Source organism: Podarcis filfolensis (genome assembly GCF_964270895.1).
Source record: "Podarcis filfolensis genome assembly, chromosome: 7".
Lineage (NCBI taxonomy): Eukaryota > Metazoa > Chordata > Lepidosauria > Squamata > Lacertidae > Podarcis > Podarcis filfolensis.
The window spans coordinates 19,739,560-19,761,542 of NC_139603.1; the positions used below are offsets into that span (position 1 = coordinate 19,739,560).

At 43.2% G+C, this 21,983-nt stretch overlaps 1 protein-coding gene across 14 annotated transcripts in view; it reads right to left on the reverse strand.

Moving 5' to 3' along the window:
* Positions 1–1,592: 1,592 nt before the first annotated feature.
* CDH10 (cadherin 10) overlaps positions 1,593–21,983 on the reverse strand; it is a 189,022-nt gene continuing 168,631 nt past the window's right edge. For 12 of the 14 annotated variants that reach the window (XM_083623839.1, XM_083623850.1, XM_083623840.1 and 9 more), the window contains 6 exons: positions 17,978–18,231; positions 13,497–13,633; positions 12,737–12,858; positions 8,379–8,487; positions 6,699–6,950; positions 1,593–3,072 (listed from right to left, as the gene is read on the reverse strand). In XM_083623839.1, coding sequence (XP_083479965.1) covers positions 2,579–3,072; positions 6,699–6,950; positions 8,379–8,487; positions 12,737–12,858; positions 13,497–13,633; positions 17,978–18,231 — 1,368 coding nt within the window. In that variant the 3' untranslated portion in view covers positions 1,593–2,578. Of the gene's footprint in view, positions 3,073–6,698; positions 6,951–7,307; positions 8,268–8,299; positions 8,488–12,736; positions 12,859–13,496; positions 13,634–17,977; positions 18,232–21,983 lie in introns of those variants that run through there. The other 2 variants (XM_083623848.1, XM_083623843.1) reach the window with 2 other exon arrangements.

The window sequence follows — 21,983 nt, forward strand, 5'->3', positions numbered from 1 at the left end:
TCATGAGGTCTTAGACTAGTGTCTGGACACAGAGGTGTGCTGGATGACTGAATCCTGATAAAATGGATGTCCTGTAGGTGTGTGTGTGGTTTCTGGGTTCAGACGTTAGGCATCTTACTTGTCCAGGATGAGATTGCACTGCCCTTGAAGAAACAAGTCTGTAGTCTTGGGGTGCTCCTAGAGCTATCATGTCACCACAGGCCCAAGTGACAAAGAGCCCCTCTTATCAGCTTCAGTTGGTGTACCAGCTACAGCTTTTCCTAGGTGGGAATAGCTTGGTCACAGTGACCATTGTTATCTTTGTGTCTTAGTTACTACAATATGCTTTTTGTGGGGCTCTAGAAGCTGGATCTAGCTAGGCTGTTGTGTGATGCATCTGGCTTCTGCCATGTAACACATTTAATGAAAGAACTGTACCGGCTGCCATTTTGCTGTTGGATCAAGTTGAAACTTTATGTATGAATAAGCCCCTGAACAACTTGGGACCAGAATACCTGAGATAATGGCTTCTTCCATGTTGACCTGCCCAAACACTGTGTTTACCATCAAATGACCTCCTGGTTATACCACAACTTGCAGACATCCATCTGCCACCAACCATGAAGAGGACTTTTTCTGTGACAGCCAAACTCTGAAATAGCCTCCCCCTAAAAAAACAAAAACAAAGAATGTGTACCAATTTTGTTGCAGTTCAGGATTTGCTGAAAATATGTTTGCCTCACAGTTTGATGGTTCAGTTGCTAGGATTTTAAGCTTTGGGTAGGGTTAGCATTTGCTACACTCCAATTTGTTCTGCTATTAAATTCAGGGTAAATTGTTCTAGGCCAGTTTGGGGTAATCTGGCTTATCGACATTCATGAATGGGAGCAACATGTTGAATGTAGCCCCTCCCTCCAAGCAAAGATACCTTCTGCTGAGTAGTTCAAAGCTGAATCAGGGCCATTATTTGAGATGGCTTCTTATATTGGTTAAATAATGGGATCCCAATTTTTCACTTCCTTCATACCAGATTCCCTTGTGGAAGAGCTAAAGTGTAACCATTTCCAGGCAATATGGTCGAGAGTCAGACCAGCGATTAAATTGGGTTGTGATCCTAATCCTATATCCATTATTTGCCTGGCAGTAAGTCCCATTGCAATGCATAGAACTGCACTTAAGCTAACATTGCAGTATAACTAGTATACAGCCACTAGCTGTATTGCATGAATTTTTTTGCATAGTTATAATGGGATACACATAAACTCACATACATTAGATGGTAAGGATTGAGTGGGAGTCAGCTTCAAAATGAGGTTGCAGTTCCTTAATATTTTCAAGGTCAGTGATTCTATTTTTCTTCATAGATATAGATATATCTATCTGCTGAAATTTCCCATTGAGTTCAATGGGGCTTATGTGACCTAATTGCAGCTGCTATTAGATGAGTTCTGTTTTGCACTATGATTTTATGCTTGGATTATATTGTATTTAAATATTTGCAAGCTCCTTGGAAGGACAAGTGGTCCAGAAATAACAAAATAAATGTGTATAAAAGCACAACCCTCTAAACTGATAAAAGGCCATGTTCTTTATAAATCAGGCAGGCAACAATATCGTTATAAAACTGGTTTATTTCTTAAAAATAAATACAAAAATATAAATATAAAACATTGGCAGATAGAATCTGATGAAATGAAGTTGCACAAAGTTTTTTTGTTTTTTTTTTAAACCAGCTGCATATCACATTAACACCACGTGTATATTTTCAGGGAAATTTGTAATGTACAGAATAGGGACATATGTTTTCTTCTTCTTCCAGGGCCACAATCTCTAAAAAGAAGTGCACAGAGGTTCTGTGCATTCATTTTAATTGTTTTTCACTTCCTTTTTCAGAAATTGCACAAACAGAACCCACAAACTAGAAGTGCCACTGAAATTTCACCTATAGCAAAATTCAAAGAATTTATTGGAAAATCTGATGGGTTTTGCACACTGGGCTATTATTCAGAAGAGTAATTTTTTGTAACAGAAAAAGAAGCCCCTTGTTTTCTAGGCATGTCGATTCTGGGGAGAATGCTCTCTATGCAAGATTTTGGAAAGCTCTCCAGGGGTCTTGTGTGGGCAGTTCCTGAAAAAGAAATATAATTCTAAGGAAAAACATAGGAGTGCATGTGGAACGTGCATTCATGACCCTCTGTGGATCACGGTCTGGGTCTTTTAAAAAAGCTGTATTTGCAAGTGTAGAACATGTATTTAACGAAAGCAACTCAAATCTATGGTTGCTTGGGAGATTATAAACCTGCACAAAGGTAGTGTATCCTTTATTTCATAAATTGGACCACACTGAATTTCAATAGCTTTGGCTTTTGGAAAGGGGTTAAATAAAATGCTGTATATATTCCATGTGACATTCTACGAGAAAGAATAAAGGACATTAATGAGCAAATTCGAAACGAAACGAGAAAGAAAGGAAAGGAAAAAAACCCATTGTGCTGAGTGGCAGGAAAACGTTCCTGAACATCAAATATTGTCACGTGGAGAAGGTGTCTGTAAAGTTACTTCCTCTCAAATGAACAAAAACTGTATATCCTACGGTCGGTTAGGAAGTGTCTTTATCGCTTTCGCCTCCACCATACATCTCAGCAAGCTTATTAAACCGAGGCCCCCATTCCTTGAGGTAATCATAGTTTTGGTCTCCCTCAGTAGTGCCAGACTCTAAAGAACTCAAGGATTCAGCTATAGAATCATTTCCTTCATAGGCGTAAGTTGCCAGGGAATCGTACGGTGGCGCAGAGGGGTCATTATCATGCTCTTTCAACCTTTGGTTAATGAAATCCCGGACATCCGTGTTATCTGGGGCAGAAGGAGTCCTCCGTGGTATAAATAATGTTTCCGGGATGATATCTCGGCGTAGCTTCTTATCTTCGATAGCCGCAGGATTCCTCAGTGTGCCAATATCAAAAGCCTGTGTGTCTTCTTCTCCACCACCTTCATCATTATAACTCACAATGTTGTCTCTGATATCTTCCTTAGACAAGATCAGAGGCTCTTTCTTTCGCTGCCTCTTTAGAGCCGCAAACAACACCACTATAACTTGGAAAAAAGAAAGAACACCATTAAGAAGGAATTGCAGTTTGCGATACTAACAAACATGTCTGTCGTGTCCATCTTTGTTATTATTATTATTACTATTTTTTACCAGCTCAGTGCAAGACTTCAGCCATGCTCTATTTGGTAATACAGTGGTACCTCGGTTTTCAAACGTAATCCATTCCAGAACACCATTCAAGTTCTGAAACGTTCAAAAACTGAAAACTCAATAGCCGACAGCTAGGCCTCAGGATCTTGCACTCAGCGGAAGCCACGTGGCATATTCAACTTCCAAGGCGTGTTCGAAAACCGAAGCATTTACTTCCGGGTTTACGGTGTTCAAAAACTGAAATGTTCGTCAACTGAGACGTTCGAAAACCAAGGTACCACTGTATGATATATTTGGCATCCTGTATCAAATCAGCACACTGTTGTTGTGTGTTTTTATACCAAATATATGAATATTGGACCATATTGTTTCAAAAGTCATGTGCCTGCCCCTCTCTCTGCCAAGCGGCGGCAAGAGCCCAGCCATGCACTCGCCAAAGGTCTGTCCTTCTTTGGAGAATTGAATGTGCAGCAGAGACTGCCATGCCTTTAAGAAATACAGTTTATTTGCCTATTTACACCCTCAGTCTTCATGGAGGGAGTCCAGATCTCATGACATGGTCATTTCAAGAGGCAGCAGGGCAAGCAGCCTCCTCCAAAGATGGATTTCAACTCTTCTTCCTGCTTCTTCTTCCCAGAAACCCTTTTCCTGTCCCCTCAAACATACACCCCACCCCCTTGGTAACATCTCACTCCCCAGTGGGCCATCAACACCTTTTGTCATGTTATCAAGTTTGCTCTTCAGCCAGCCAGCCAGCCAGCCAGCCAGCCAGGCAAGTTTGCCTAAGCCAGCCCAGGAATTCCCTATCTGGCACAGTTCTGCACTTTAATCCATATCCCAATTAATTGAAACCCTGGCATGTATGGGGTTTGGGGGCATTACCTCCTTAAATCTATAACAATATTAATCTATGTGCAACCATTGCTAGATTCTACCAAGAAACATCGTGGGGGATTTGTAATCCTGACCCTTGACGTCCAGAATAGATGAAATGAGAACATATGAAATTCCTTGGCTGAATCAAACCAAGAAGGTCAATCTGTTTTGTTTTTTACCGCAATACTTCTGGAAACTCACAGGAAGGGTGTGAGGTTTCGTTATTTATTATTTATTGCTCTAGCAATGAAGATGTTGTTATGCATTTGCAAGGGCACAAGACTCCCCTAAATTTAATGAAGGGTAGAATTTGGCAAATATTTAGATTATGAAGGGAAGATGCCAGGCCAATGAAAAACGCAGGTTGAACCAATTCTTCTGTTCAGAAGATTGCTGACAGTGATGCCATTAAGAACCCAAAGGCAGCTAAGCACCGGGCCATTAAGAACAATTGACTGTGTAGATGCCATCCTTCTTCCCAGCTGAGAAGTGGACAGTAACAGAAGAACTGAGAGGGTGAAGATACCAGGGGTAACAGAGGGTGTTTCGAATCAAGTTTGCTGAAGCTATGAGAGGAACAACGAGAGGCACTCTTGGGGTGTCATGTTCTCCAAGCCCTCCACCAAATCTCAGGTTGTAAATATGTGCAAAAATAAACCATATTTCATAAAGACACGGCAGTCTCCTCTGTGCCTCATTCCCAAGAAACACAAACCCAGGTTAAGTGCCAAGCCCCCTAAAATATGGCTTCTGCTCGGGAGAGACTGAGGTGGCCTATAACAAGGTATTTATTCTGAACGTGGATGTTTCTCTTAGCTATCCTAACAGCTGTTGAGAGTTCTATCCCCCTTGAATAAGACTAAACTTTTTTTTAAAAAAAAAATCATCTGTATGCCATCACTGCATATTTTGGTCGTGAATTCCTTAAATTACTTATGCATTATGTGAAAGAATTTCCTTTTGTCTGCCCAGAACCTACGGCAAGTGCACTTTAACCAAATACTGAAAACAGTCTGCCCAAAATAGCCTTCTTCTTTTTTAGTGCTATAGACTGTAAAGTGCAACGCTTAACTAATGCTTCCTTTGTTCTTTTGCTTCGAAAAGTAGCTGCTAATTGTCATTTCAAACTTGACAGCTGTTCTTTGACATATCCCATCTCGTTTCCCTCAGATCTGCTTGCTGAAGCAGGAACTATGCCTTCTTTTGAGGAAAGAAGTGACAGCAAAGCTAATTGGAAATCCACAGTTAAAAAAAAAAGTTTAATTGACCCCATAATCCCTATTAAAGAGTGTACTATTTTCAGCTAGGGTGGCTTGGTGGGGCTGTGTTGTGCACCTGACCTCTGTGTGGCTGAGTCACTGCAGTGGACTGGGATGGTAAGGAGGGGGCCAGGGTGGAAGAAAGGTTTTTGCAATGCAAATTTGCCAGCAGAGCCATTCACCTTTCTACTGGCACCATTTCTCCTCCCCAAAGTGCTGCAATTGGTTCCAGCAGCCAGCGGTAAGGTAAGCAGCATAGCTTCACCGTGAAATCTGCTGCTGACTATTTTAAGTCATTCATTTCTTCATACGTTGCACAATTTGTTTACGCGGATAAAGTATTCCTAATTTAGGCCGAAAAGGGCCCTGGAAGTTTATTTTAAAGGAGGGGGTAGGAAACTTAGGATTTTTTTTTTGTTTGTTAAAGAAAGAAAGAGACAGAATAACAGAACTCCACTTGAGCTTGTTATCTCCAAAGAGTAGAGGCTGATTCACACTTTTAATTCAATTTCCTCTTTTCTTTTTTCTTTTTTAAGGTATGGCAGCATTTATTCTCGTCTGCTCTTTCCTTTACTCTCTAATGCAAAAGTTCCCCTTGTAAAAAATGAGGCGCTCGATTCACCAAATGATTCAGAAATAAATGCGTGAATCTTGGAAGAGGGACACACTTTTTACTCTATGTGAAGCTCTCCAGAGAGGTAATGCTGTGTGCATATATTATATCTATATATAGTTTTAATTCTATGAATGTTCAATTGTGTTGGGTTTTTTTTAGTTGTTCCTATTTTTTCAGTAAGTAGCCTTGATTATCAATGTCCTGGGACAAAAATGCCTCAAATTTGATGCCTGTGGGCACCTTGTCAGCCCCTTGTTGCCCACCAAGGCCCCTTGACCCTCTCATTTTTTGTTAAATAGGGATGTTCTTCAGTTTTACTTTTTGTTGTTGCTTGGTTGGGGTTTTTTGGTGGTGGGGATGTTGCCTGTTTCATTCATTCATTTGCTTTATTTGCTTTTCTTGCCCTGTATAAATGTATTGCCTGTTGTTTGGGCTGGTTCTGAGCAGCGCCAGTTTTTCTTCTTCTATGAAATGGTGCCCACAGCAGTTGCCTAGATTTCCTAATGTGCCCATGCACCCGACAAAAAGGTTGGTGATCTCTGGAGCAGCAGCTTGCAAGCTGGAACGTGCTGAAGTGGTTATGCAGTTCCGACTTCATCTGTGCAGATAAGATAATATTGCACCCTAATCCAATTTCAGGGACAATCAGTGTATCAATTTGATTACTGAAAGGTGGTGACAAGTAAGTAAGGCTGCAAAAAAAAAAAGAAAAAAAGACTGCAGGATGCAGCTTGGCAGGGCCTAAGAGTAGCGTTCCCCTGCAACTTACCCAGGAGAATAATGATGCAGAGCAGAATGGCAATGAGCGCTCCTGTGCTAAGACCTGCTGGAAGGAGCAAAGCTTCAGCATTGCAAGACTGCATGTTCCCCCGGCTGTCGCAGGCGCACACCCGAATAGTCAGTGTGCCAGTGCTGCTTTGGATGGGGTAGTCATTGTCGGATATCACCACTGGCAGAAGGTAAGTACTGATTTCGTGCCGGCTAAAGCCATTCCTTCTCGTCAAAATCCGGGCAGTGTTATCTAGACCAGTTAGCCACAAACAATGTACACATTACAACAAAACCACAGAGCTATGCATTCAGTGTTACATTAACAGAACTTGAACAGACTTCCCATTAAATATTTCCCCTGAAGCAAGCAGTCAGCTGTCTTGTGTGTGCAGCCTTCTGACCCAAAGCCACAGTTCCATGTTTATTGACATTTCCCCTTGCCATTGTGTTTTAAATGAAGAATAAAAAACCCTACAACTTTGTCATTAATAATGCGAGCTAGCATGAATAATATTCAAGGCCATCAATGTTTCCCTCCATTTCCCCTTCACTCAAAAGAACCGGTTTGTTTCCTTAATGAGCAATTGTTATTTTTTAGTCCCCTAACAGGAATTGAGTGGTGTGGGACATGGGATATGACTCCATAATCGCTGCATCATAGACAAAATGCAAAGAAACCCCCAAGAAATGTCTAGCTAACCCCACAGACAATCTGAATGATTGAAGGTGCATACTAGTAACTGAACATTTTCTGGATTAAGCTAGGTAGATGACAGATATCCATTATTGGATCTCTCATCTCTGAAAAAAATGGTGGCTGATGTGCTGCTCAGGGATGGATCTATCATTGACTATTGTACATGATGATTAATTGCAAGCAAGAACAGTATACATTCACTGATCACATACTGGGCAGGACTCTGCCATCACACCCTGCTTGTGGGTGTCTCAGAAAACAAAAAGTAAAGTAAAGGACCCCTGAATTGTTAAGTACAGTCAAAGGAGACTATGGAGTTGTAGCACTCATCTCGCATTCAGGCTGAGGGAAGCCAGCATTTGTCCACAGGCAGCTTTCCAGGTCATGTGGCCAGCATGACTAAACTGCTTCTGGTGCAACGGAACACCATGACAGAAACCAGAGCACACAGAAATGCCGTTTACCTTCCCACTGCAGCAGTACCTATGTATTTATCCACTTGCACTGGAGTGCTTTCAAACTGCTAGGTTGTCAGGAGCTGGGACAGAGTAATGGGAGCTCACCCGTTGCAGGGAATTCAAACCACTGACCTTCTGATTGGCAAGCCCAAGAGGCTCAGTGGTTTAAACCCAGGGTGTCTCAGAAGCACCCAGCTGGACACTGTTGGAAATTAAATGCTTGAGTAGGTGGACCAGCCCACCATTTTGCTACTACAAAAATCATTGTGGAATGGGAAATAAGAGTTTATCTGGAGCTAATCTACGGCAACTTGATGGGGTAGGTTTTGCTCTAGAGCACTGTTCAGTGGTTCAGTGGGCCAGAATAGTGCCTATCCATCCTTTGAAAATGAGTTGAAGCATGTCTTTATTTCTATGCCGTGCTTCTGAATCCAGTTACCCAACTACACAAAAATGGGAATACTCCAGAAATGTGCATGAAGAATCACTCATCTCACATCCTGAGATGTCTTATTCATTATACCTTCATTGTCCTGGACTGTGAAATTTGGATTAACAGCGGCTAAACTGAAGAAAAACTTTTGTCCTCCGAGGGGATCATCTTTGTCAACTGCACTTATGGTTTGTATTAGCTGCAGAGAAGGGCAAGGAAAAACAAGTTGACATTTGTGAGAAGGTTGTCTGAGTGCTCAGAGAAGTACAAGTGGCCTTGAAGGACACTTTCAAAATATGTTTCTGTGTTTGCATGGTACGTAACATTTATCCACCCCAAACAACACAGTAAAGTCAAATGCACATTACATTGTTTACTTGGTTTTTTTTATTCCCCAGAGCTTTAGTAGGCAACTGGAGGCCCAGGGGCCAAATCTGGCTTCAGAAAACTTTGCATTTTTGCCCCATATCCTTTATGGTCTCTCCCCCCCCCCCCAACACACTATTATTCATTTGAGCTGCTTTCTTCCAAAAGGAGATATAGGCAAATAACTCTTTAATCTATCTTCCTGCAGGAGGAACACGTAAGACACGTTTGGATAGTTTATCCTTGCCCCATCTCCCACAATGTTATGCCTTTCAACTCCTCTGCACAAGAAAACAGATGGGAAAATGTAGTGGGGATGCCTAAGGGAAGGACTTGGGCTACCATGATTCATCTTTATGCAAATCAACTTCAGATTTATCTTAACTATGATTTACTGAAACAAACCAACTTCAAACTGTGATTTATGAAGCCAACCTGTTTCAACGAGCCATAAGCTGAGATTAATCACAGTTTAGGCTTCACATGTAACACTAAATGGCGGTAAAATGAAAATTTCCTCTCTCCTCCTTGCGGCTGCATTGAAAAAGGAGAGGGAAAGCGAGAGTAAATGAAATCAAGCTTTAGTCACATAATAATAAACCATGGTTGGATGTTCTATTCAAATGATTTTGTTATGTCAGAACCTAAACAAACTGCAATTAATCTTAATTGTGAATTAGGGAAACAAGCCAACTTTAAACATTGGTTTTCAATTCTGGTTTGTCCCCCTATACCATACTTGAGGTTCAGCTAACCACAGTTTCCGGTTCATACATAATTATAAACCATGGTTAACTCAAATCAGAAGCAAAAGTTTCTGGCCTTTTTGCAACCCCAGCAATGGAACTCAATGGGTGATATTGGGCCAATAGCTGTCTTTCAGCCTAATTTAGCACATAGGATTGCTGTGAAGATAAAATGAAGAGAGGGAGAATCATGTGTGCCACTTTGTGCTCCTTAGAGGTGAGAAAGGATAGAAAAGTAAAAATAAATAAATGCATAACTCCCAACTAAATCAATATGGAAGAGGAAATTAAAAAGTCTTTGCCTATTTATCCATTTGGGAAGAATGCAGTTGTGGACACAGTCAAATTTTACAGACTCTTTAGCCTTTGTTCAGTTCAAAATATGAAATCTGTTGAAAATTAGTTGTAAACCAGAAAAATCAAAAGGTTTCTTTCTGCCCTGCACAGGTATTTGACTTGCAATTTGTTTTGTAGCCTGGTCATGTGTATCGAATTCAGCAGGCATGGCATAAACTTACGACCTCAAATGTGGCATGGGAAGTAATGTAAATACATCTAAATCTTACTCTATTTGTCACCCTATATCTGAGAGCTTATATTGGGGTTTGGCTAAAGCAGTGGTTCTCAACCTATGGGTCCCCAGATGTTGTTGGACTGCAACTCCCATCGTCCCTGAGCTCTGGCTTTGCTAGCTGGGGGTGATGGGGGTTGTAGTCTAACAACATCTGGGGACCCACAGGTTGAGAAAGGCTGGGCTAAAGTAATCCAAGGTGCAACCCGAGATGTTGATGGCTCGGGGATGCAGTCTGTTCTCACTACACGTGAACTCAGGGGCGATGTGTCCCTTTTCACCATCTGAGGTGAAATGAGAAAGTGCTGCTCTCTGCCCCCCCATGCCATTGTGCCCCACCCCCTATTTCCACCATTGCCGGGGAGTGTTTCCACTCTAGCCAAACTTGGCAAGAGTTGAGGCGTCCCTCAAAACATTGCCTCTTGTCTTCTTCACACAGGGGCAGGGGGAAAGATGAGCAGCAAAACTGTGCACATGGATGCCTCCTTCTCACCAGTGAGAAGTGGGTGTTCCACCAGCAGCACCAGCGGTGACACAGGTGGGACAATGCCATGTGCTTCCACCACCTGAAGCGGGTGCTTTCTCATTGGTGGACTGACTCCGGGTTGAGTAAAAAGGGAGATGGTTGCTCTTTCTGGCTTCAGGGTGCTGCTAAAGTCACATGACATCACCCCGAGGACAGAGAGTGTGGGACCATTTTTTTCCTGTCCCCAACCTGCCTGCTGCTCTGTCTTCATGGGGAGTGGGTGGCCGGCTAATAATAATAATAATAATAATAATAATAATAATTTATTTATTTATACCCTGCCCATCTGGCTGGGTTTCCCCAGCCACTCTGGGCGGCTTCCAACAGAACATTAAAATACAATAACCTATTAAACATTAAAAGCTTCTCTAAACAGGGCTGCCTTCAGATGATATTACAGTGCATGCCTTAGCTGCTGACAGAAAGTGCCTGCCAGCGTAAATGAAAATGGCGAGTCGAGGGAGAAGTTTGTCAAATTCCCCCTCACTCTTTCTGAGTAGAAAATTCTGGCTCAGCCTCCGATAGAAGTAAACCCTGTGGAAGGATGGAGCACAAAATCTTCCCTTAGATACTCCTCTGCTCCCCTCTGACACGAAACATACCGTATTTTTCGCCCTATAGGACGCACCGTCCCATAAGGCGCACCTAGTTTTTTTGGGGGGAAATTAAGGGGGGGAAAATTATTTCCCCCCCAGGTGCGGGGCTGGGGTGGGGGAAGCCTGAGCTTCCCCCGACCCCAGCCCCCAGAACAGGCAACTCTCTGCAAGCAGCGGGAGCCCAGCGCAGGGCTCCCGCGCCTTGCGGAGAGGTGCGCGAAGTCTGGCCGCGCTGATCTCAGCGCGCCCAGCCTGCGTCATGCAGGCAACTCTCCGCAAGCAGTGGGAGCCCAGTGCAGGGCTCCCGCGCCTTGCGGAGAGGTGCGCGAAGTCTGGGGGCGCTGGGCTCAGCACGCCCAGCCTTCGGCATGCAGGCAACTCTCCGCAAGCAGTGGGAGCCCAGTGCAGGGCTCCCGCGCCTTGCGGAGAGGTGCGCGAAGTCTGGGGGCGCTGGGCTCAGCACGCCCAGCCTTCGGCATGCAGGCAACTCTCCGCAAGCAGTGGGAGCCCAGTGCAGGGCTCCCGCGCCTTGTGGAGAGGTGCGTGAAGTCTGGGGGCGCTGGGCTCAGCACGCCCAGCCTTCGGCATGCAGGCAACTCTCTTCAGTGAAAGCCTGCATTCCCCCCATAGGACGCACACACATTTCCCCTTCATTTTTGGAGGGGAAAAAGTGTGTCCTATGGGGCGAAAAATACGGTAATAGAAGCAATGTCACAGTATTCTCCCTGCCAATTCTGGCAAACCCTTTAAAAAATCCTCCTCCCTAAAGGTGAGGATGTGTGCCCCTCCATCACCCCCACAAAAGTGGAAAAGCAGTTTGGGGGAAGGAGTGATTTGAGCAGAAAAACAGCAGGAAGTGAAAGAGTTAAGGTGCCCCTGTCCTCTCACTCTTCCCATTTTCTTTCTCCTCAGGAGGCACAATTGTGAGTTGCAAGAAGCCCTAATGGCCGGTACTTTGCCGCTCTTGAAGGCAAAGTCATTTCACACTGATCCGAGTACAGTTCAAAGCATCTCCTAAAGAAGCAAAGCAAAGCAAATGTTTGTCCTTCGGATGCAAACAACTTTTTATGCTGTTGTGTGATTTGCCCACAGAAAGCCTTTTGAGATAAAAACCGGCATTTGCATAAAAATAGAAGGCTGACAGTGATGCTTTAGAACACTATCCATGTCAAGTCAAAGCGCAATTGAGTTATGTAGCAAAGGATGCTTAAAAAATGATTACAAATTACTGTTTGTAACATATAACACTTTCCTCCATGAAGGCGGCACTGAATGCAATTAAGAGGGTGTTTTTTTAAGGACAAATCCGAGAAAACAACTGAAGAGAAACTGTTTTCTTTTGGGGGGTGGGGGGAGGGAGAAAGGAGCTTGATGTCTTCGGAGCATAAAGCTTCCTTTTGTGGATCTGCAAGAAAGTCATTTGGTAATTTACATGTTGATGTAGCTGGGAAGCATTGCTGTACAAGGCTGGAGTCTGATTTGCTGGCAGCCATTTTCCCCCTTTTCATGTTAAGTTCCCCAAACTGCTCTCAAAAGCAATCTTTCACTCTTAAGGAATAGACACATTATTGTAAATGAATGACTTGGTGCCTGTTCCCATAACAGAACCAAATAGCTTTAAACATTTCCATAAATTGACTTACTTGGCCTGCTCTCGCATTTTCACAGACAAAAGTATCATAGAACACAGCAAACTGTGGTGCGTTGTCGTTCACATCCAATATCCGAACGTAAACAGAAACGCGAGTCATCTCTTTGGGGTTATCTGTGAAAGCAGGGGGGAAATCAGTAATCTTTTTAAAAAATAGATTCTCTTTTCTATCAGAACTAAACTAGGAGGCCATGGATACATGGCACTTTAAGAACAAAAACGGAAAAAACCCCCAGCAGTTTCACTATATGAATTTCTACCAGCTAAGGCAGAATCTTCGATGCCACAACTTCAACACACAGAATTATAGATGACTAAACTAGGAGGTCCTTTAATGTGTTACTCATACTTTTTGAGGGAGAGTCTCACCCTTAGGGGACCCTCTGACAGCATCTGTAGGATGTGGGATCTGCTGCAATCCATGCTCCTCTCACGCCACTCTGCTCACACAATTGGTATGGGGTGGGGGCCTACACCATAGCTCCTTCCCAGACCAGCATTGACCCTCCCCTAAACAGAAGCAATTCTGACATGGTGAGAAGCTCCTAAGAGCCTACCTACATGGACTTCTCCAGTGTGGGTCTACCAGTGTCATGAAGGAACGCAGACTGCATCAGCTCCCACATGCTGAAGCTTAACATTGCATGAGGTACTGGGTCTTCCACATAAATCCAAAGAGAAATAATTTTGCACAATATTCTCTTCTCATGCAAACATGAAGAAAACACTTGCATCAATAGCAATGAGCTTACTGATTTCAGCTGCTATCACACTAAGATTGTGCCACTGTGATATTTCTCGGTCAAGCATCTTGGAAGTATAAATAGATCCATTTCCAGAATGTATGTTGAAGATTCGGTCAAGGTCAGTGTGGCGATCCAAAGAAAACCTAAATTGGATCAAGTAGAGAAAGATTTGCCAACTGCACATGCACCACTTTCATCTTCCTATAAGAAACAGCCATTCCAAATCAGTGTTCAGACAGATGTTGCGTCACTAGAGACGTGGAGCCATTGGGAAGCTCCTGATCCAAATTTTATTCAGACCTATCTCTTCCCAAGATTCTTAAGAAATCATTAAAATCTCTCTGCACCCCCCCCCCCCATGACAGTTCCTGAAGCCATTTTGCATGATGGATCATGGACTTGGTGATACAGAAGCACTTCCAATTCTCACTTGTCTATTCTCATGCGTGAAGAAGAAGAACCATGAGGAATGGAGCAGCCCCACAGGCGGCCATCAGAAATGCCTCTGAAATGTTACTGAGTCTATGTTCCCTTTGCTGAAAAAGTATCCAGCTCGTTGACATGTGATACATAAATTGCAATGCTGGGCTCACACCGGTGGTGATATAAAACCTGCTTCAACTTCTACTGCAGTGATATGTCTGTCTTTGTTCTCTCTTCCTCCTCATCTCTTGAACTGACTATGGTAATTTCCTCCTCAATGTTATTTGCTTTCTTAATCTTTGCTCCCTTTCATTCTCTTCTCTTTTGGTGACAGATCCCTGTTTGCCCTAAACAACAGAAACCCAGTTCCATATAGCCTGTGCACCTTTGGGTTCTGGAGTGTGCATGTGCTTTTAAGATGGAGGTCTTTCTCTATTCTTGATGTTGGCCTTTCTAATAAAGGTTCCATACAAAATGTTCAGAGTATCGATGCCTCAGAGTTGCACTTCCATGAAGAAAGCAACCCAAAGAAGGCGCCAGCATTGTCAGTATGAAAAAGAATTATTGCTCCGTTTGCCGAGGCAGAAAAGATGTGTGCAAGCCTGTGTGCCAAAGACTTGTGTTAGCACAAATATATATAATCATCACTGAGGAAAATTCATAGTTAATCTCTGCTTTTTTATATGTACAGTGTTGCTGCATCAAGTGTTTTCTGTATTCTGTAAAAAGGCAGCTCTGCCAGAACTGTAAGAACCAACTACTGTGCTTTAATAAGCAAAAAGGTAACTTTTCTTTCCCTGTGAACTGAACAAGATAAATACAGTCATTTACCTTTATTAGCTCTATTATCTCTGTGGTCCAAAAATATTTAATTAGAATGGTACAATGTAACCCTGCTGCTCCTTCCTCAAACCCCAGATAATTTCATGGAAAATTGCAAAAATTGTAGGGACAGTTTTTTTCCCCCTGTCCATTACTATCAATAGTTCTAGTTAATTATTCACCTGCAGCTTATTTCACAGAAAACAGGTGATTTGGCCATACTGAACAATGGATTGCAACTGACATCAGTGTCAATGTTTCCTCTTCATTATCTTCTCACAAACCAGCTATTTATTTTGGCATGGCCGGATTGTGTTGGGTAGGGGTAAGGGGTACGTTGGCAGGGAATAATTATTGTTAAATTCTTTGGATGCGAAGACCTACCTTACTATATAATAAAAGCGCAAAGCTGTCAACATGCAACCTCCTCCATTGGAGGATTTGTCCTGCTGCACCACAGTCCTGGATGTGCATGAAATCAGGTAACCCGCTATGATATTCTGGAAAGTTGTTTTTCACTTTGTTCTCTATGCATTTGGACAGCTCTTAAGATAACATAACAAAGTTTTGCACAATAGCTCCAGAGATTACGGAGCAAGTGTTTGTCTATGTTTGGAGGGAAATTGAATGCCATTTTAAATCAAGATGGCAGACTGCACCTTTCAAAACTGCAGTGATTTTTCTTTTGGTTTCTTGGTGCCTGCCATTAAGCCTCTCCTCCTTACAGAGGGGAGGAGTTGTGAGCAGGAGCCGTTTCCCGCGTTGGCAGGGGGCGTTCCAGCCCCTGCCCAGCTGGCCTGGCCTGGCTGCCGTGCCACATCCCCAGGCAGCCAACCAATCAGATGGAGGCTTGGGGGTGGGGTTTTGCTGCTCACATGTGGCCGTGGCAGCACTTCCTTTTCATTCCACTGCAGGTTTTCATCGGATCAAGACCTCTGGAGGAGCTTGTTGTTTTTCGGCTGGTTTGGGAGCGCGAGCAGCGAGAGCCAGGAGGAGTCATTCCTGCAGGGAAGCAGGGGCTCAAGTATTTTGTCTTGGCAGCAGATTTCTGAGTGGAGTGCCTCAAGGGAAGCAGAATCATCGGCGATTTGGAGACCATGAGGTTTGGAGATTGGCTTGGGGGGGCACGCAGTTGCCTTGCATTTTCTGTGGGTTTCTGTTGCTTTGTCCCCTCTGGGTTGAACTGGCAAATTGGCACCAGCCACTTGGTTTTTTGCCTACCTCGTAGCAAATCGTCACAACTTTTAGGTATAGGCGGTTAGGCATTGGAATATGTTTGTGTATTGGAGGGCAGGGTGTGGCCACCGCCTCCCCCTCTATGGGTATTCCGGTAAAGGAATCCGGCAGTCATAGATCCTGTCTGATGCCCTTGCTGGTGGCTAGGGCCATGGCACGACCCCCGGTGACATCAGGGGGAACTTTCAGTTGTATTTGCATCAACAGGCTCCTCCCACTGGTGGTTAACCCTTGTTAGACTCACCACTTCCTGAGGGGGTGGAGTCACGCTCTGTTATTTTATCCAATGCCTAAGCCAATACCTCTCACATGCTGTAATCAATAAAGTTGTGACCTTTTTTTAGCCCATTAACCTAATATACTGTGTCCATGTGTCTTTCTTATCCCCAAGTGGGTGGTGGGTCCTTGAATCACAACTTAGAAATTATTTCTTCTTGTGGATTCCTAAATAGTGACTCTGGATAGCTGGATTTGAGGAAAGAGGTTTTTTTTTCCCTTTTCTTTTCCTAGGAAAAACATCAGGTAATATATTCCTATAGAAATATTAACTGGTTTTCTGATGCCATATCCAAGCTTGCCGAATACATTTGCCAGTACTTGTTTGCCCATTTTTTTCTGCCGTACATTCACATCTTTCATTAACTGTTGCTGAAATTCCTATTGCCATTCCAATAAATATCCAAACTGCATGGACAGACATTAATAAAGCTGTCATATAATGGAAAGTATAGAACGGGATGAGAGATGAGCTTATGCCAATACCGTACAGAGCTCCAAGTCTTGGCATGGCCAGCTAACCTTCCTTTTTAGCTCATGTTTGGCTTATGCTATTGTCAAATATGACTGAAATTGACGAAGAAGCCAAACCAGAGTTCTCGTTACTTCTTGGTTGTATAAATATCACATATAAACAGTTGAGGAGGAGAAGTAAAATAGCATGATTCTGAAAACAAAACAAATCCATAGAGCTGAACCAAATATTCATATAATGCTCCATTGTTCTCTGAACATTCACTGAATATGTAATAGCTGCAAAATGATATCTAACAATTGATTTTGAGATGTGTTTTCAATAATTACAACAGTATTTGGCAGTAGATGGTATGCTATACTTAACTCTTGGACTGCATTTGAAAATTGATATGCTATGACATAGGTTGAGTTTGGACACGCATATCTGCTTAATAAGCTGAAATATCAGTGAATTGATTAGATGTGTTTATGGGTCTTTGCTCCTGTTTTTACTTGAGGAATGGAATGAAGAAACCAGCAACTCTTCCATTAACTGTAGTTGCCTGGTAACAGCTTCATTATAAGCCAGGACAATATACCGTGGTTTGGTTGAAAACCTAGCATGTCCTGAAACTGTTAACTATGGTTTTCCAATTAGTAAAAAATAGGAAATAATGAAAGATTTCATTGTTTGCTCCCACTGCGAAAGGGACATTCTAACTCACCCATTTTGAGATTTCATATTTGATGTTTGCCAAAACATTTGAATGTCAATTTTAGATTTAAAGTTGCATAGTCAATTTCAAAATTCTGTGTTTCAAGTTTAGATTTTTTGGGGTAACATTTTGGCTCTACAAAATAAGCTTCTGGGGGTGGGAATGACATGATGTTGTTTTGTCTTGTGTAGAGAGTGAGATATATACCTATAAACTAGGTTTTTTGGACAAAAGTAAGTATCTGTCCCTAATAGTATCAGAGCAGAGACAGAGCTACTGTTTCATGACAAAAATGAGAGACAGAAAGTCACAACATTGCCTTGAAGTTTCATACTCTGGCCTGATAGGCTTCTGAGAATGTCATTCTACATGATCAAAACAATCTTCTTCAAGACTATAGTATCACTCAGTCCAGGATAGAATACCTTAGATAGTCTTCTTTGTCAAGTACCTCATGCCTACATTTCTATGCATCTCACCAGTCAGAGTAACAATATCAGCTGAAATAACTAGATATAGAGATGTTATCAGCCTAGGGGTTTTGATTCTGGCCTTTACCTGATAGGACCTGCAGCAGAATCTGGATCTCGGGCCATCACAGTGCCTATGATTGTGCCCACCTCAATATCTTCATGGATCTCAAAAAGGTAAGAGGATCTGCTGAAAATGGGAGGCTCGTCCACATCTTCCACTGATATTTTCACAGTGGTTGTATCTTTGAAAGGTCCGAGGTAATAAAATCGCGGGTCGACATATAGATTCTCTGCCTCTACTTTCAAAGTATATAGCCTTCGATTCTCATAGTCCAGTGGCTGTAAGACAACATAGGGATGGAACAAACTCAATAACACAATGACACAACAATATGTTAGGTGTCAGAAAGTCACATTGTGAAAAGTGGGATAGCATAGCAAGCACCATTTGCCATTTATGTAATGGCAGCAATATCCCAGGTACCAAAGCACATACAATAATGACATATTCCAAGATACATATTGCTTGCTTTATGGTGTCGCACAGGCGTGGCTAACATGTGCCACCCCAAAATGTTGGGATACACCTGATTGTTGACCATGGGTTGGATGGGAGTTTAGAGTCCCGGATGTAGTGGGTTAAGTGTTGGGTCTCTATCCTGCTTTTGCCATGGACAAGTAGTCATGCATAGCAACTAGTGACTCTAGATGGGGAGGGCAAATTTTATTAAACACAAACACACATTTAGTCAATTTAATGAGGACTGGGTGATCATGCAACTGAGAATAGGATTGCACATGTGCACTGGAAGGCTTCTCTTGAATACTGATTTCTCTTGAAGAACTGGAACGCTGGGGTTAGACTGGTAGGGCTAGCCCAGCCATTAGGCAGATTTAAACATGCAGCTCAGATACATCCCGGTTCTTCCTCCTGAGCCATTCCCCTCTGTCAGATGACAGAGTTGTCCATGCGCAAGGCCTGTCCTAATTAGCCAGTTGGCTCACACATATTGGAGAGAGATTTTCCACTGTCGTGCTTCTGTATATGAAATGGCAAGAGGGCACCATCTTGTCTCTAGGCAAAGCAGTGGCAGACTTTGGGCTCTCAAATTTCAGTGGCACCTTTTGCAAAGCTACCATTTGGTGGTACCCACCACCTCTCGCAGTCCGTTCTGCAGCATCACTGTTCTGCCCAGCACCACCGTACCGACAACATCACCCTAAAAGCAATTCTGGGAAAGAGTGAATATGCCTTCTCCTCCTCCTCCTTCTCCTCCCCACTGCCCATTTACTTGCCATCTCCCTGTGGACAGAACCCGCATCACTGCTCAGAAGAAGAAAGCAATTTGAGTGGAGACTGCTATTCCTTTCCCTTGCTTTTGGAACTGCTCGCAGAAGAAGCAGAGGGTTCTGGGATGTGGCCGTAAGCCTCCTGCTGGGATCTGAGTAGTTGCCCAATGATGCCAGTCCTGAACTTGGCACTGAATCAGACTCTTCTTCCAAATGGGGAAATGGATGAGTGTGCATTGTGGGGAAGATGTCCCCCACTAGAACAGTTGCCTGGTCATTGAATCAGCTACTCATGTCCTCCCTGCCCTCAATATTACCATAGCTAAAGCAGGAACACTGCACAATTGTTCAGACCATGAACTGGCACCCACACTGTGGAGAATGCACATGTGCCAAAATGTTATGATCCAGTTTAGTACCTAGGGACCTGTTTTTCCCAGCCATTTGTCAAGAAAGTTTGAAATGAGTGTCTCAAATGCAATTTGAAAAGAGGCAGATCTACACATCATTGCATCAGATCAGAGGTGGTGACATGACTGAATGCTTTTGGAAACCCATTACATCTGGAAAACTTGATTCCAGAGAAAAGGATTCAAGCTTTCCTTTTGATATGCTAGCTTTGAAAGTGCAGGGTTCCTCCCTGCCCACTGGCAAATAATTTTAGAAACACAGTCCTCAGTGAAATGACCTGGTCTAGTTTTATCAGCATATCTGCTGTTTTGTGACCTTGGTTTCAGTGGGCAAGTGAAATACAACGGAGTGGTTGCAACTATGCAATGAGACAATCCCATCCATGCCTTTATGCATCAAATTGTCAGAAGGATTTGATGTAAAAACAAATACTTCACTTGGCTGTTCTGTCTTTGCTTCAGCTCTCAGGTCCATATGCAAGCTGTGAATCTTCAAGTATTAGCAGTTTCCAGGGTCTCATCATCAGCACCATATCAAGCAGTTTTAAAGTCCACAACATTGGTCGAGTGACCACCATAAGGCTAATTTTATGAAAATCTCTCTCTCTATATATATATATATATGTATATGAATTTAAGTTATCTTATGGAAAATCTGTGCATAACCTGGTTCATTTACATTACATTTCATGAATCTGACATCAGTGAAATTTTGGCAAAATATATGTGACATTTTGTCAGCAAGTGCTTTTTAAAGTGAGAAGATGAAAAGTTTGGAGTTATAATTAGAATACTTCTTTTTTTTGGGGGGGGTGGATAGACAAGAGATTCCATTCTCCGATTTCTCTGTGACTGCAGATGAAAAGTGCTAGCTAATTAATGATTTCCAGGGAATGAACAAGCTGAGAGAAAGTGCAGCTTGTCTGACATTGGAGCAAAGCTTCATTAGCATGCACAATATAACAGAGAGATATCAAAAGGTGGACCCAAAATGGATTCTGGAGACATTTTTGAATTTATTTTCCCTCAAATCTTTAAAGTTAAATTAGTGCTCATGAAGGATGCCAGACTGTCTTGGCGCTTAAATCTTCTATTTACTCTGAAGTTATATTACGTTGGCAACAAATGCTCCCTTCCCGCATTATTGAGACTCTCCTCCCTCCATCTTAACCTTGTTCTCAAGGAGAACTTTACGTTGTACATGCTAATTATGTCTCAGATATATTCTCAGGTTTTCAAACTGCCAAAGGTAATGCACCTCAATGCAAAAACTGTCTTCCGAATAGATACTGAGAGGGAGACACAGAATAGCTATGTGGACACCCATTCGTTGTGGCTATGCAGGACCTTAACCCCTTGAGAAACTGCTCTGGAACTATGAAAACTCTGTTGGCTTCCCACAAATCTCTAAGGCACTTCCTCTCAAATTTTCTCTGAATTTTGCTTTGGCAAAATATGGCAACAGCTCTAATGATGACAGCCTTTCCCCTTTTGATACAAATATGAAATACTTTGCATTTGGGTCCACTCTTCCACCTCTGAATGCATTACTGTTAAATTATTTTTCCTACAATAAGCAACCTTTGCTAAATTGAAAGGTATGGCAAATAACTTACGGTTACCAGATGTCCCTGTTTCCCGGGGATAGTCCCCAGATTCACAAATCAGTCCCCGGACAAAATCCATCCCTGGAATGTCCCCGGATTTCATTTAATGTCCCTGGATTTATATTTTAAGTGTTGCAGATTTATTAGTAGGGAATGAATGTTGAGTGATTGGTTCAACGGCACAAGACACATCAAATGGGGAGGCAAAATGGCAGGCGCCACAGCAGCAAGCAGCTCCTGAAGCCAGCCAGAGCCAACTGCACTACCAGTCTGGCTCCGGGCTGCTGAGACTGCTGCTTCTGCTGCTACTGCCAAGAGGGAGCCAGGGACGCCCGGCGCGTCCACTGGGGGAAACGCTGACACACACACCCCGTGACCCAAATCGAGTCAGGAGCGAGAGCGCCCAGCCACCCAGCCGACTGCCCAGCAGCGCTCCGGGGCCAGGAAAACCCTGGAGTCGACGCAGGGAGAAAGGGGAGAGGAGAAGGATAAGGAAGAGAGAGAAAGAGGAAGGAGAAAAAAGAGGGAGCCCCGACCTTGCCACGCTGCTGCAGGCACCACCGCTGAGGAGGAGAGGTATGAGAGCACCGGGAGGACAAGGACACGTGGCTGAGCCCAGGCCTGACCTGAGCCCACTCCATGGCAGCTAGCGCTCCAAGAGAGCAGACTGGGACCCAGAGGAAGGCTGTGCAACAAAGGAGACCACAGAAGAGAAGTGTCCCCGGATTCTTTGGAAAAAAAATCTGATAACCTTAAAATAACTGCACAGCTATAATTGTGGAAT